Raw genomic sequence first — 16,404 nt, forward strand, 5'->3', positions numbered from 1 at the left:
TGTCCTAGATTTGTGAGAACGTTTAGCAAGGTCACATGATCCAAGGAGGCCCATGATCCGAGAGATCCTTTGCAACTTGCCTAACATATATATATTAACCTAAGAGACATTCCTCCTTCAAGAAACACCTCTTTGCATGTGCCCCTCGCACGGGATTCCTTTTGCTTATTATTATTTTTTTTCTATTTTCGGTTTTTTTTTATATGGCAATGAAGATTTTTTTTTTTTTTTTGGGAAATAAAGTAGCATTTTGTGATATAAAGGATTCAGAAGATCAGCAAAGGATTCTAACGTTCATAAAGCTCTCTCATATTGTGTACAAGTACAAAATCTGAAATCCCAGTCTACGAGGGAAGGGTTTTGTTAAATGTCATTAATCCAAGCTAAGTTTTTATTTAATCTATGTTGTCTGCTCTTCAAAGAAATCTGAGTTAGCCTCTCGAGGCCATTGTTTCCTCTGCTGCCTTCATTCCTATCAATCCCATGGTGCCACGTAGCACCATCCCATGACAAACACCGACACAATGTATTAGCCTACGGGGCTGTTACCCATCATCCGTCACCCTTAACGGCACCGGAAACCAAGAGTTGCCCTGTGCACACTCGTGCATGGATGCATACACATTTCCAAGATCCTAGCTAGCTACTACACTCAAACAAAACAACACCATTCATGACCTTAATTAGGGCTTAACTTGACTCGCACATTCTTGAATACTCCCTATATGCGAGTGAAGAGGGCGTAAGAGAGCTCACCAGGGTATTTTAACTTCTATGAAGCAGCTTTGAAGCAATTTGGGACATGGACCGAGGATGGAAGCCTAATGTTGAGATATCACTAAGCTGTCCTCGGTGTGGTTCTTCAAACACTAAATTTTGTTACTACAACAACTACAGCTTAACGCAACCTCGATACTTCTGCAAAGCTTGTAGAAGGTATTGGACTAAAGGTGGATCCCTAAGGAACGTCCCCGTGGGTGGTGGTTGCAGGAAGAACAGGAGAGGGAAGTCGTTAAGGATTTCCACTTCTGATGTTGCTCACTCTAGAAGCTTCGGTTATAGGGGTGCTTTCTCTAATAAAGGGGTTTCCTCTGTTGAGTGTTGTAGCTCTTCCATGACATCTGATGGTTCACTTATTGATCTTGCACTTGTTTATGCAAATTTCTTGAATCCTCATCAGCCACCAAATTCCCAGAGTACTACTGCTGCTACTACTACTGGTTTTGAAATGCAAGAATTGGGTACTAGTGATTTTGATCCATCTCTTGATTTTACTACCATTCCAAACTCAAATTTGGAATCAACTAGCGTTCAACTACATGAAGACAATCACAACAGTCTAAATCTTGCTGGGTGCCTCGCTACTATCTCTGGTTCTTACATGGAAGCTCCTTTGAATGATAATGTTCATCACTTGATGTACTATTGTGGGGTGAACTCACAGCACATGCACCAAGCTGATGATAATAAGGTTCAACAATGCATAAGTACTCATCATGAATCAATCCACTATGGGTTGCCACCATTGCCAGGAGAGGAGATAGGCTCTCATCCACAGATATTGTGTTCCAATTCTCACTTGATGAGTAATGATCATACCCTGCAAGTGACCCAAGAGCCTGTTGTTGGACCTGAAACTCAAGAGTCTAATCTAATGTTCGGTAACTGGGATCCCTTCGATTTTTCTATTGATAATACTGTATCAAGTAATCTATACATGTAAACCTGAACTTAAAATAATGTATATGCAAATGGCATGCACCTGCAATTTGATTTTCCCTGGAAACATATATATAAATACACTTCAGATAATAGCATGTAAAAGATTTTCAAGATTCAAATTAATTTTATCTCTAATTACAGAATTTTTTAAACAAGTGATGAATTTTTTAACAGTTCCTTCTTTGTGCTGTATCATTTTATTTCAGTATTTTAGGTCTCTTGGTCTTTGTCGTACACTGTTGTTCCAGGCTTTTTCACATAGCATATCAGTTCTTAGGACAGATGTATTGGGAAGGGTCTATCGACTATGGTTTAATTGAAACTGATTTTATTAAGTTTTTTCTGGATTATATTTTCACTTTTCATAAAATATTCGTTTATAAAAAAAATACACACAAAAAATTATTTTTTTGATCGTTTCTGCTAGAGAGCACTACAGGATTATTTATCCTAAATACGCCAGCCTGATATGGGGGAATGCGCCCTTAAGATCGCCTGGGGAGGAAACCTAGTCTTAGTACTCAAAAGCTAACTCGGGATACCCTGACTGTAAGTACCATATATATATATATATATATATATATATATATATATATATAATGGATTTCAGTTAATGAAATTAATTACTAGAGGTTTCATATCTGACTGCATGTTAACTTAGCAACTAGCAAGTGTTTTAAGGGTTCGAAATGAAAGTTTCTGGCTTTCACTATATAGCTAGGAGGACGTGCATTTAGTATATTCAGTATAGTAAATGGAAGTCCATCTTCTCTCAACATCCAAAAAATTTAAAAAGAAATAATGATAACTAGCAAAAGAAATTTTCTTTTTGGCACTTATGATTATCCCCAGAAGTTTTGAGAGTTTCTTGTTTTAAGAGTTAATGAAATCCTAAGTAATTAACTATACCTTTCATCTAGAATTGCTAGAGTGCATACTGCATCAATTGAATTAAGAAATAGGCTTGAAAGAAAGAAGATACCCACCAAATTAATGTAGAATTTCAAATCTTGCATTTGAAGTGAGCACAGTGGTCCTCCAAGAGATCTCTTTCTTACCTACTAACTCCAATCTTTCTATACAGGCACAATATTTTCTTTAATTTTATTCGAAGATTAATTATTCTTTAAGGAGACCTTAATTATACCACATGAATACGGTCAAATACATGTAACATTTTCATTAGTTTGATTTGTCCATCACCATAATCATATACACATAGTTTAATTGATTCTCTGGGAAATTAAGAAAAGGAATTTTTCTTTTATCAAACGCTTCTTTACAAGTTTATAATTTTTGTAATTTCAATGCCTGAACATATCAAACACATTGACGCTTCCTTTAATTTGGCAAGTGAGGATTTAACAAATGTAGACCCGTGTCAATAAATCTGCTCAAATTACCTCTATTTGATTTTTTTTTTTAAGTGATTGTAAAGAAAAAATAAAATATTTTCACTAATTAATAATTATATCCAAATGTTTTAATTTTAAATCATATATCTTTTAAACTTATAAGATTAAGGGTAATTATAGTTAAACGTTATAATCAATTTGAGAAATTTTAAATTTTGTCCACTTAAAATAGTGATTGATAAAAAAGAAAATTAAAAATCTCATTCAGTCTCTTACCATTTTTTTAACAAAAAATTGGAATTGACCCTTTACTGTCTTCTCACATTAAAATTAATTAACAAGCAACTTAATACTAAGAAGCATTTTTAGAACTGACCCACTTTAATTGATTGAAGTAGTCCTCAAACAATTGGTACAAATTCTATGAAAATTAAATACCCATATATATCATGCATCTTGAAAACTTCAATTGCAAATCAAAAGGCAAACATCTCTAAATGCAAAATTAATTTTATTTTATAATTAGGTGGAAGGAACCAATCTCCCATAACTCAACAATAGTGTTTCGGCTCTGATATTGGCTCAGGATAGGCAAACTAAGTTGTCATAAATTTTTTTTTAAAAAAAATTAAAAAATGCATCTCATGATCCAAGAAATATTAATTAAATTGAGTCCCACATCATCATGCATCTAGAAGTTGCTGATCATGGATGAAAAGCTTAATTATAGAATTAAAAGGATCTACACGTTTGATCAAATCAAATTATTGACAAGTAAACAAAACAGCTACAGCTTAATGAAGATTTCAAGCAGTCAAATGCTACAAGAATGAGATCACATATATAGTAAAATATATGCATAAGAAATGAGTGGATCATCTGATAAGGTTCTTAGACGGGGTCGGATTTAATCTACATGTACAACTGTTATAGGGCCTTGAAGTTGATTGTGTCACAGAATGGATTGACATGGAGGAGAGGAGAGGAGAGACTTGGTCCATTTTGTTAACTTAAATACATGCACCATGTGCAAGTTGTGTATTTACTATTCTATGCCCATATGTAGATGGCAAGGGCTAACATGGTTTGATATTTCCTTTATAAATTTTGAAGCACCATACAGCCAGGAGAAGAGAAGTATATGTTTAATTTTATGCCTACCCAAGCCAAAACATGCGTTGAAAAATAATTGTCAACTTAATTCATCAAATATATAATAGAAAGAAAATGGAAAAATAATCTCTTAAGTTTTTTTATTAAATTAATTTTAATTAGAGTTTAAATTTAATATTTTATAATTTAAAAATAATTTAATACTACTAAGTCAAAATTAATTTTAATTAGAGTTTAAATTTGATATTTTATAATTTTAAAAATAATTTAATATTACTAATAACTTAATCGACACGAAATCATAATAATAGATATAATTTCTCATATAAGTAGAGGATTTTTTTTTTGATGCAACTATTGTATGTAAATTAAATATAGTGGATTCTATTATAATTAAATATTTAAAATATTCGTTGTATAATTGTTGCATGGTAAAAAAAAAAAACAAAAACAAAAAACGCAGGCTTTTGCATTTTGGGGGCGGGGTGGCCTTGACAAGTTCAATATAAATTGCCTTGGCATTGACCTCATGCCAAATTTTGAAATTAAAAAAAGAGAACGGGAAATTTGACCTTCAGCCACCAGAAAAGGTGCGATTCAAAAATGGGTTGCAGCCATTTGAATATATTATGTGTCCCAATACACAGTTTTGCTTAATAGATTGGCTTTTTCTTGATCTTGATACAACAGTTTGCTTTAAAATGGGTCAAATTGTTTCTAGATTTTACTGGCAACAATGAAATTGATGGAAGTTGGAAGAAAACAAAAGGGTTATCCTTCTATATTTAGCTTGTCTTATGATCACAAACACACACTTCAGACAATAACATGAAATAAAGAAATAAGAATAAGAATTAATCTGGTTTGTTTCCTTCTATATTTGAGAACTGCCTTATGGGTTTGAATGTTTGATTACCCTCAAACTCGTAATGAGAAAAAAAAAAAAATGTTTTTCACACTTATCTTCTTCCATTATATAATTAAAAGCAATTTGTCTTCAGTAATATAACAGGAAACAAGAATCTAACATGTTGATCTTGTCTCACAACCTTTTAGTTTATATTCCAAACATTTCACCCCACCATATAAAAAAGAAAATGGAAATTATGATTTGTAGTGACCAATAATAAAAGGGTTTAGTGCTTGAGATGACTATAAAGATCTCTCAACTTGTTAATAATCATTAATTTCCTCAAAATAGAACAAAATCTCATTTCCCATGAAACATGCATACTATTGGACACCACTTTTGTATCCAAATTTGTATGGTATTGTTTTTTCTTCTTTCTAATAATAATCAATAATCCATAAATAATAGTTAATAATGTACACTACATTCTAATTAATCTTAATGACAATGAAGGGAAGACTGATTAATTAGTCTCTCTTTGTCTCAATCTGGATAAAAAGAGAGCAGATTTGGAGGTACGCAAGGAGAATTTTTCCAAACTCTAGCATGCATTTTAAGCACCTCTCTAGCCTTGTCTTTGGTCTTTCTTCCACAATCCACTTGAAGAACCAAACACAACTTGGCTACAACACCTATCTGCAACATCTCTTGAAGAACACCTGAAGTTGCTGAGAACTTTGAAACAGATACGAGAATCCTCACTGCTTTCTCGCTTGCCACTTGAGAAACTCTAAGTATCTTCTTTGAAACAACTGCTAGCCCAGCCCCGTGCCTTAACAATTCAGCTCTGCCTTCTGCGCATTGACATAGCAAATCCAGCACAGTTAGTGCCATTTCACAAGCCCTTTTCTCCGTTGAATCAAGAAGAAGATCGATCAGAACAGACACTGCGTTGGCTTCAACTGCTCTGATTCTGTTTCTCCCCCACGGACAAAGACTTATTAGGAGTTTCAATGCAGCTTTGGAGGCTTGGTGAGAGATTTGGTCGATTAAAACTTGGACTATCTCCACGAAGAGTTGAGTTCTCAGGTTGATAAGTTGCATTGGATCAGCAACCTCGAAGATTGATTTCAACAATAACACTGCATAAGCTCGAGACTCGTAGTTCCCATTTTGCAAGACGTTGGTTAACGACTGAATGATCTCCCCATTTTTGCCTATAAGAATCTTGAGCCCGGATTCGGATAATTGAAGACTGTAGAGAATGCTTAAGGCCTCATCACTTGGTGTTATGACCACAATCCCATCTCCATCTGAAGTTGATTCTTCAAAGGATAAAGAGCTCAAGTCATTCACAATTGAAGCCAAGAACTCTACAGCACCTGCAGCCTCCATGGATCTCTTGTTTGTATCATTCATGGTAGCTAGTGAACGTAGCTTCTTTAGACAAGTGATCAGCTGCTGGGGTGATTTGGTGGCATCTTTAATGAGCTTAGCTATCTGTGCCTTGCTGATTGGAGGTTTGGGAGTTGGGATTCTTTCTATTCCATGAGAAGCATTGAGAGTACACCAAGCTTGTATCAATCGCATAAGAGTTAGATTTGGTGTTAGGTCACAATCTGAGATGACTTGTTTTGTGACTGGACATGTGTTGTTCTTGCCTGAGAATAGCCATTTCTCTATGCTCTCGCGATCATAGGTTATCCCAGTTGGCACAGTAACTGGGTCTTTCATGATTTGGAGAGAAATAGGGCAGAGGAAAAATGGAGGGACATCAATCTCTTCCATTAATCAGAAGCTGCTGCTGATGATGACAAGCTGAAGAACTAAAAAACAAACAGATGAATGATTTGAAGAAAAACCCAGAAAATGTTTGGTGTGAAATCTGAAAAAAAAATAGAGAGGAAGTTAGGAGAATTTCTGGTAGTAGCTGTTGAGAAGTAGTTTTGAAGTTCGGAGTAGGGAAGAGGGGTTAGGTTTTATATATGCATAGAGGACAGGAGGAGAGAGAAAGTCAAAACACGAGGGCGTTGAGAGAGAGAGAGGGAGAGAGGTAAGACTTTTCTAAGGGTAGGCAAACTTCACCGAGTCTTGAAAATGTGTCATGTGTATATAACCTTTTGACTTTCTCTCTCTAGAAAATTAGTACGTGTTTTATAAGCGTGCTTTTATTGCTACTAGACTCATCAAGAGGTGCCCAGAAAGCCTCATGGCATTTTTGCATCTTCCTCGCATGCACCTCCTTTGCTTAGCTGCTTCCTCACTCCTTGATTTCTACTCTCTCTACTAATCTCCAGCTCTCTTTCTCTCGAGTTTCCAGTTTTGACCAACCTGGTATAGATTAGCCATGCAGGGTACAAGTATTCATACATTTCCAGCATTGACATTTATCCATGTGAACATACTTATGGGAATATACCGTTTGTGCTCTGTCTGACTTTTCATTTTTTCTTTAACAAAGACTTTGTATTTATAATAAAACATGTTATTGAAAATATATTACTAATTTTTAGGTCATTTAAGAATATTATATGTAATTAAAACAATTCAAAATCATACTATACAAATATTAAGAGTCTCCTAATACTCTTTTTTATAAACATAATGTATACGTTATCATCATCATCATTGAGTTTACTTAGAGGGGAAACGTCCAATGCCAGTAAAGATATGCTTTCATGGTTAATTAAAATTTTTCCCCTTTTGGATTCTAAGCTCATTAAAATTAGGTTATGGTTTATAAAAGGAGTGTGTGCTACCCCATTTAAATTTCTATAATTAAAGATAATATATATATATATATTGATTTATATGAAGTCCATAGAGGTTTTATGAAAAAAAAAGGCAGTTGATTTGGAAAGGAAAAAAAATAAAAAAGTTTAGAATTATAAGCTAACAAAGGCACCATTTTAGAACAAACTTATGATATTTCAAGAAAGTAGCTTGTTTGGATTTTTTTTGTATAGAGACTCGGTTCATAGTTCATGATAAATCGGATTTAGATAAGAATTTTCCTGCTTGATATTATTGACGTTACTGTAATAGTCGTACTTAATTAGCTTATAAATTTAAAATATAAATATATATTTTTTATTTATTTAATATGTGAGTTTTATCATATATAATATATCTCAGGTCCATGATGGATCGACTCTATATAAATATTTTTTAATCTAAATAATTAATTCTCAAATTATTTTAACTGATTATAAAATTATATAAACAATTTAATAATTAATCTCTTCTCCATCAATGTGGGATACTATATTATTATTTTTTTATTAGAAAGGCTTTGATACAAAGAGAAAAAGCCAAATAACAAATTTACAACAAACATGGGATTAAAATTATCTATAACCTAGCAAATATTACACAAGTTTTTTTTTTTTTTTCACTAATCGAAGAAATTAAACAAGATTGATGATATCTTTGGTTTCAATATTTGCTTAAAAATACATAGCTTGGTGATGATTTTTAAGAAACCTTCCTTTATTTATTTTTTTTTTTCCTTTTGACTCGCCAATAGTTGGTAGCCACAAATATATGTGTGGCTGGTGTATGGTCAATTTCTTATGGCAAATAAAATTTTGAATATGCAAAGAATATTAATTCTCGATTATAAACGTGAAATTAAATTATTAATTTAGATTTTTTTTTTATTATATACTATACCTTGATCCCATTAGAAGTAATTCTTATATTTATATTTTTCCAACAATATTGGATGATTAATTAATTTTGGTCGAGAGATGGAAGGTGGTGGTGGTTGTTGATCTTAAATCGAGTTAACATGCCCAAGAAGCTTGGTTGTTGTATGATTTGTTAATTATGACCAACCAAGAATTAAAGTTTAATTTTCAAACTAAAGAGAAATTTAAAATATATATATATATATATATATATATATATATATATATATTTATTTATTTATTTATTTATTTATTTATATTATTATATCATGTGATAAAATTTTCTACTAAAACAATGACAGAAAATATATTTATATTGTTAGAAAAAAAATATTCAATTGGGAGAAGTCTAACATACTAAAAATAAAAAAAAGGCAGCTGTGGAATACGGGTACATTCCCCGTCCTTTAATGATGAGAATGGATATGATGGCAGCGTTAGTTGGTGGGCGACCAGGATCGCCACCGTCCAACTCTGGACTAAGGGCTAATCCGAGTAAGGACTAATTAAATAGAGAATTAGAATTAAATTTGTTTGTGTTTGACCCATTTATAATATGTAAATAATTATATTGTGTCATGAATTAATTAGCTAATTTAATTTAACACATTTATGATACACTTTCTTTTTAATATCACATGTTAATTTGTGATCTCATTTTGAATTGTAATAAATTAACTCATAAATGATGTTTTATATAATGATAAATTAATAAATATAAATCAAATTTAAATTGTCACTCTTAAGTATCTTTCTTTCATTTCGTTAGGTAAAGACATACACACTTGAGTCGGTGATACAAATGAATCATATCTGAAAATCATTATAATTTTGAGAGAATTTTTATTTTTATATAATCTAAATACACGTACACTCCATAACCGATGTAAGATCTCAAAGGATTAGCTCATAAGCACACCCTATATGGGACCTCAACTAGGGCCCTAACCACATCAGTAACTCTAAAAACTGCTCAAGGCCTAATATTTTTTCTTTCGTTAGATAAAAATACACGCACACTTAGATTAGTGATAGAAGTAAATCACACCTCAAAATAATAATAATTTTAAAAAAATTTTTATTTCTATATAATCTAAACACACACCATTTTACAATTGACGTAAGATTTGGAGGGATTATCCCTCTTAAATATTTATTATTATTATTATTATTATTTTATTAATACATTAATTATTAATAGGATGAATGTATATATTAGGATAGAGAAGAAGTAGCTGGCATAGCTGAATGATATAGGCCCATATGATGAGAGCGACGTTAATGGCCCAAATGCTAGTGGACGTCACACCTTACCACACTGTCGGATCGGACGCGCTTGTGTTTAATCTTATTGTTGAGAGACAAAGTTGACTATCCGATGAGACCCACCCACGTTTTCAAAGAAGCCGAAAGCTAAACGTTAATCAAGACTAAAGGCCTATTAATTCTAATTAAAAGGAGCACTTTTTAAAAATATATTATTTTAAAATAATATTGAAAATAATTATTTTATTGTTTTAAAATTTTTATAATTAAAAGATATAAAATTTAATATTAAATTAATTTTTAATACTTTCCGATTTATATATTTAAAAAAAAAAGCTCTAGAGCCGCGTGTCAGACTCAGTGTTGCCTTTCTGATTTTCCCCCTTTTCACAATTTCCATTTTTCCTGTGCCTTTTTTGCAATTTCCCTATTTTTGGTTGTTACGAAGCTTTTATCTGTACTTTCTTCGCTTTCAACCATTTTAAATGAGATTCTATAAAAATTTTAAGATAACAAAAAATTTAATATACATTTATTAATGTTTATTAAATATATTTTATATGTGATATTACATCTTTTTTTTATCTAATATTATATATATTTTTTTAAAAAACGAATAAAAAACTTTATAAATTACTAGAATCAAATTCAAGTACATTAAACATAAATGAGGGAAGCACATCATCTAAGACCTGTTGGGCATTACTGTTGAAACTGTTGTCGAAAAATTTATTTTTTTTTAAATATATTAGTCAGAGAATGTTAAAAAATAATTAAAAATTAAATTTTATCAATTTTATCGTAAAAATACTAAAATAATAAAATAGCTTTTTTCAAACTATTTTTTTAACAGTATTTAAGGTGATACTTTTATTCAAAAAATCAATTTTAACTTTTAAAACTCAATACCAAACAGGCTGTTAGAAACAACCACTCTTGCAATAGAATGAGCTTACTGATCCACTGATCTATGCACCAACTGGAGAGATACCCCTTCAAGCTTATGTTAAAGAGCTTTTATATCATTCACAACATGATCAAAATAAGAAATATTTAAAGTGTTAGAAGTGAGAACCTTGTAAATAATTTTTCTAATGCTTGCAAATATGCACTATTAAAATTCATTTAATGCACACTATTGATATGAATAATTATAATTTTAATAAAAAATACACCCCACTTATATGAAGAAAGTGTATTCATCATTACAATTATAATTCCCCATACTAGTAGGGTGCATTAAACCTTACTAGGTGTAAAGAGTTCATTAAATAAGCTTTAAGGGTGTGTATATATATATATTAAAAGAAAAGGTACACAATATATAGGTCAAAATTAAAAAAAAAATAGTAATTAATTCAAATATAAGAGAATTTATATTGCAAAATTGAAAATTTTATTGGTGTATATAATATTTAGTTTTCTTGGCTGTAACCTAACAAATATATTCAATAAAATTGAAGTCAACTATATATAACTGACCACCAAATTGGCAGCTGTAGTATTGTGAATAATTTTCTGTGCATTATTCATCAATTTTTTTTTACTAATTTCATTAAAAAGAATAATAATAAATAGTGTGGAATGTGGACTTGTATGATATGATCCTTTTGCATATCCAATACAAGAGAAAATGATCATCCTCATCTTCTCAAATATTATAATCATAATTATTACAGTCAATTGGATGGTGTATAATATTATTAATTCTATAATTTATTCTCTTAAAAATATTTATTAAATATCATTGAATTTAATTTAAATTTAATATATTTTAATTAAAAAATTTAAAATATTAAAACAATTTTTAAATTATTATTTTTAACTTTAATAAAAACATGTTTTTTAAATTAACTTTTTAGCTTCCCAATAGTAATCCTTAAAGTCCAAAACATGTAATAAATTTCAATAACTCACTAACTCTTGTTATTAATCTCCATTATTATTTTTACATTAAAAATTGTTAAAAATTATAGAAGAAGCACGATATTTATTTTACAAAAAATAATTTATAAAAATAAAAAAATATAATTTATTATTTAATTATAATATTAAAATAATAGTATATATTTAAGTTATATATATAAATATTTTTACATTTTAATAAAATTATCAAAATTTAAAAAATAAAAAATAATTTAATTTTTAGTTTGATTAAAAAAATAATTTTATTGACCTATTTTTTTAGTATTCCAAATGCTAAAAAATATAGAAACAAACGGAGAATTCCTTATTAGTTCAATATATTTGCTTATAAAAAAATAGTTCAATATATAATTTGTCTCCATTAATAAAAATAATAAATTAATATGAAACCAATAAATAGCCAACCATTAATCTTCTTTTATCCGTCAAAAATAACTTTAAAATTAATAAATCCTTTAAATAATAATAATAATAATATTATTATTATTAGTATTAGTATTAGTATTATTATTATTATTATTATTATTATTATTTCCAAAGGCAGTGAGTGGCTACGCAATTAGTGCATGATTGATATAATTAAAATACTAAGCAATGGTTTTGGGCCTAACGTTTAGGCTTTACCCTAAACCAGAGTCCAAAACACCTGAATTTTACTGCTTAAGCATGTAGTAAATTTTACGTTAATTTGGTAAGCTTATGCTAATTGACATTAATTGCCATTATTGATATGTTAATCAATTATTAAGAATATAATTTATGTTCTAATATAGTGTATTTGTAAGCTTTTCTAACCATTTTTCATAAAAATGATGAATTTTATAAATAATAACAAAAAGAAATATTAAATAATAAAATCACAAATATTTTCCTTAGATGTTCATAATTAATATAATGTTAATTAATAAAGTTCATGTAATATCCTGCCTTTTCTTTATTTTTAGCTAAAATTAAAAGTTTCACTAAAATTTAAAACAAAAATAGGTGTTATATTTTTTTTATTAATTTAACTTATTAAATATAAAAATATCACTTATTAATTATAAAAAGATCATCAAAATCTAGAAAATAGAAAATGACTTAATTTTCCCTTTAATCAGGAAAATATTTTCCTTTAATTCATTTTCCTAAAGCCCTAAACACTAGAAAATATGAAAAATATTTTTTATGAAATAATCAGAATCTTAAATGTCTTATTTAAAGATTGCTACCTTTATGAAAAATTAATTAAAATGATTGCTATTTTTATATGTATATAGATATTTAATTATTAAAATTTTAATTTAACAATCTATATATTTATTTTATTAATAGTAATGGAAGTTGATTTTCGATCGTATAATTAAAATTGTAAATTAAAAAATAATCACATACAAATAATATATAGGTTCCACATGTTTATTCATGGTGTCCAAAATTGATTTATTATTATTTTATTTATAATTAAAAATATTATCTTTTAAAATCTTAACATCACATTTTTTTACATAATTTTTAAACAATTTCAAAATATTCCAAATAAAAAATATATATTACTGCTAATATATAATTAATTTCTATTTTTAATTATTTTTATATTACCATGTATTATTAATAAGAAGTGCAAGATTTATACACTAAAATATTCTATAATTTAATAATTTAGAAAGAATAATAATAAAGTGTAATTAATTAGTTTTAATTTAATGATGTTAGAGTCGATTTTAAAATTTTAAAAATCACTGTGAAATGAAATAAAATTTTTAAAGTAAAATAATATGAAAGAGCAGTGAAAAATTACATATTTTATAAATTAAATATGAAAACATGGAGTAAAAAAGAAAAAATGAATCCAAAATCAAAGACCAACCAGAAATCATAAACGCTATATATATTGATCCTTCAAGGCCGCAGAATAAACTCAAATGATCAAGTTTGAGACGTTTGAGTTTATTAGTGATCTTCATCTCAATCGATACCATTTGGGTGTCCTAATTAAACATTATTATAATTTAGTAGCTAGATTTGCTCAAATCTTTAGAATACGAGGTTAACCAGTGCACGCGGCCGGCTGCCGGAAGAGGGATGAAAAAAAAAATGTACAGAGAAATTAAGTTTTAGTTACCTTGACAAGAGAGTGTAAGCATTATCAAAGCAAGGAGAGTTCTTCCACTGCTCAGAATGTGATCTAAGGATTTCCCTGGCTTTTTCCTTCAAATAAGGTGAACAATCAGCTTGGATTATCATAAAAAGCTTTGACACAGCTTTAACGTTCAACATTTCTTGGAGCACCATGCTTGTTCCTGAGAACTTGCTTATCAATGCAAGGATCAAAACAGCTCGATCATCAGCTGCTGGAGACACGTTCAAGATCCTCTTTGCAACCACAGCAATTCCACCTCTGTGTCTCAAGAACTGTGCTCTTCCATCAGCACAAGAACATAGATGAAATAGTATGCCGAATATCATCTCCGTGGTTTTCTTCTCTGGTGATCTCCATTCAAGCTCGATCAGCTCGAAAACTGCACCAGATTCCACAATCATTACCCTATTTCTTCCCCAAGGACAAGCATCTAACAATACTTTTAAAGCAGCGTTAATTCCTTGTTGAGTGATTTTCTCTCTTATGACACCAACAATCCTATTGAAAAATTCAGATTTTAGCCTTTCTAGTACACTAGAACTCGCTTCCTCAAACAGCATCTTCAGTACAGAAACTGCGTTAGATTTAAGTGTAACATGATTATCGATGTTGAACCCTAAAATCCATGTCAAAGATTCGATGATTAGATGGTTTTCGATGAGAAAAACCTTGGATTCCCTAGAAGGAATTCGAATCAACCGAAGAATACTAAGCGCTTCTTGTAGGCCATCAATTATCCGGCCTTGCTTGAAACGTGTTATTATAAACTGCAACAAGGTTTTAGGCACCCCAGCTTCCGCCATGTGCTTCCTATTCCTTTCGCTCCCAACAGCGAGCAGTTCCAACTCTCTAATAGTTTTCATTTGCAGCTGAGGATGGGAAAGATGTTTAACAAGCTTAAGGAAATAAAACTTGTCGAGACAAGGTTTAGGAGTAGGAATCCTGTCAACACCGCTGGAAGCATTCTCAACACACCAAGCCTGAATTAATCTGCGCAAAGTGTGATTAGGGGTTAAATCAGAATCTTCAGACAATGGTTGTTTAGTGACAGGACAGATTGTGTTCTTGCTGGTGAATAGCCAATGCTCGATGCTCTCGCGATCATATGTGATTCCAGTAATGGCTGTTACAGGGTCTTTCATGATTTGGAGAGATATTGGGCAGACAAAATACTGAGGAACATCAATATCTTCCATGTTAAGAAGAAGAAGAAGAAGAAGAAGAAGAAGAAGAAGAAGAAGAAGTTAATGATCAAATCTGGGAAGTAAAGAGTTTTTGTTCAGAGGATATTGGTAAGAGAATGCGGCTAATTTATTGAAAAATTATTCAGAGAGAGAGAGAGAGAGAGTGGGGAATGGTCTTCTTGGCTTGGTGGTCATATATTCTAACGTAGGATCTCTTACCATTGATATAACATTCCAAAGGGAAACGTTAGTGGTCAAAGAAGAAATTGAGATATAGACAATTAATGGACATTTATTAAAAGCACACGTAAGATCCAATCCAATTACTGAATTTTAGTAATTGTGGGTATTAATTATGCATTTGAACAAACTTAATTTACCTAACCAATAAGGAAAATATACTCCGCATCAAATCATTATTTGTTTAGGAATTTTGCTTATTTAAATTTAATTAATTATAAATTTAAGATACAAAATATACGATGAAATTTAACTATTAACTATATGATTTCACAGATTTGTATCCTAAATTTAATTAGGTAAGAATTTCTCATTATTATTCAGACCATTCGTCTTTAGATTTTTTAGTTTATTCCCTTCAACTTTATTTTGGAGTACTATTTATTTTGGTAAAAGGAGAAATCTTTTTCCTTAATATATAGCAATGAGATCAAATCTTCTATCTCATATATTATAGATATTTAACTAAAGCAATCAACTTTAATACAACTTTTGAATTATGAAATCTCATATTTAATACAATTGAATTTGTAAATATAAAAATTTAAATAAATAATTTCTAAATAAATTTCTTATTTATTTAATAATTAAATATTCTAACACTTTAATAAATAAATAAATTATAAATTAATAGGAAATAAAAATTTTGAGGAATTTAATTGATTAAAAAAAATTTGTTATACATATTTAAAACTTTCTATAAGTGATTGGGGGCCAAAACTCTTTATTATTCCTTCATCATTCATTTTTCTACTCCTATTTTATTTTTTGAAAGTGTTTGGGGTCAATGCTCCTCCCTCTTGTCTCTCCCTCCACCGCTGGATTAATACATGAAATAATTAATAAACTAATCTCAAGGTGACAAATGAAGAAAAAAAAATTAAAATTTCAAGAAAAAAAAACTGTTTTAAAAAGATATAAATAAAATTAAATTTTG

General features: G+C 29.8%; 3 protein-coding genes across 3 annotated transcripts; 1 reads left to right on the forward strand and 2 right to left on the reverse strand.

Moving 5' to 3' along the window:
- The first annotated feature begins 23 nt into the window (after positions 1-23).
- LOC110644054 (dof zinc finger protein DOF3.5-like) lies at positions 24-1,778 on the forward strand. The gene has a single exon (XM_021796659.2). It carries the CDS (start codon positions 803-805, stop codon positions 1,721-1,723), a length of 921 nt encoding a protein of 306 aa, XP_021652351.2. The 5' UTR covers positions 24-802; the 3' UTR covers positions 1,724-1,778.
- A 3,561-nt stretch (positions 1,779-5,339) lies between these two features.
- On the reverse strand, positions 5,340-7,000 carry LOC110642606 (E3 ubiquitin-protein ligase PUB23-like). Its single transcript, XM_021794709.2, has one exon. The coding sequence runs from the start codon at positions 6,826-6,828 to the stop codon at positions 5,584-5,586; it is 1,245 nt and encodes a 414-aa protein (XP_021650401.2). The 5' UTR covers positions 6,829-7,000; the 3' UTR covers positions 5,340-5,583.
- A 6,645-nt stretch (positions 7,001-13,645) lies between these two features.
- On the reverse strand, positions 13,646-15,423 carry LOC110642621 (E3 ubiquitin-protein ligase PUB24-like). Its single transcript, XM_058143449.1, has one exon. The coding sequence runs from the start codon at positions 15,237-15,239 to the stop codon at positions 14,022-14,024; it is 1,218 nt and encodes a 405-aa protein (XP_057999432.1). The 5' UTR covers positions 15,240-15,423; the 3' UTR covers positions 13,646-14,021.
- Positions 15,424-16,404: the final 981 nt, after the last annotated feature.

The sequence above is a fragment of the Hevea brasiliensis genome, chromosome 3 (assembly GCF_030052815.1).
Source record: "Hevea brasiliensis isolate MT/VB/25A 57/8 chromosome 3, ASM3005281v1, whole genome shotgun sequence".
NCBI lineage: Eukaryota > Viridiplantae > Streptophyta > Magnoliopsida > Malpighiales > Euphorbiaceae > Hevea > Hevea brasiliensis.

Coding starts and splice junctions, on each gene's coding strand:
- LOC110642621 (XM_058143449.1), bottom strand. CDS start 15,239: ATGGAAGATATTGATGTTCCTCAGTATTTTGTCTGCCCAATATCTCTC.
- LOC110642606 (XM_021794709.2), bottom strand. CDS start 6,828: ATGGAAGAGATTGATGTCCCTCCATTTTTCCTCTGCCCTATTTCTCTC.
- LOC110644054 (XM_021796659.2), top strand. CDS start 803: ATGGACCGAGGATGGAAGCCTAATGTTGAGATATCACTAAGCTGTCCT.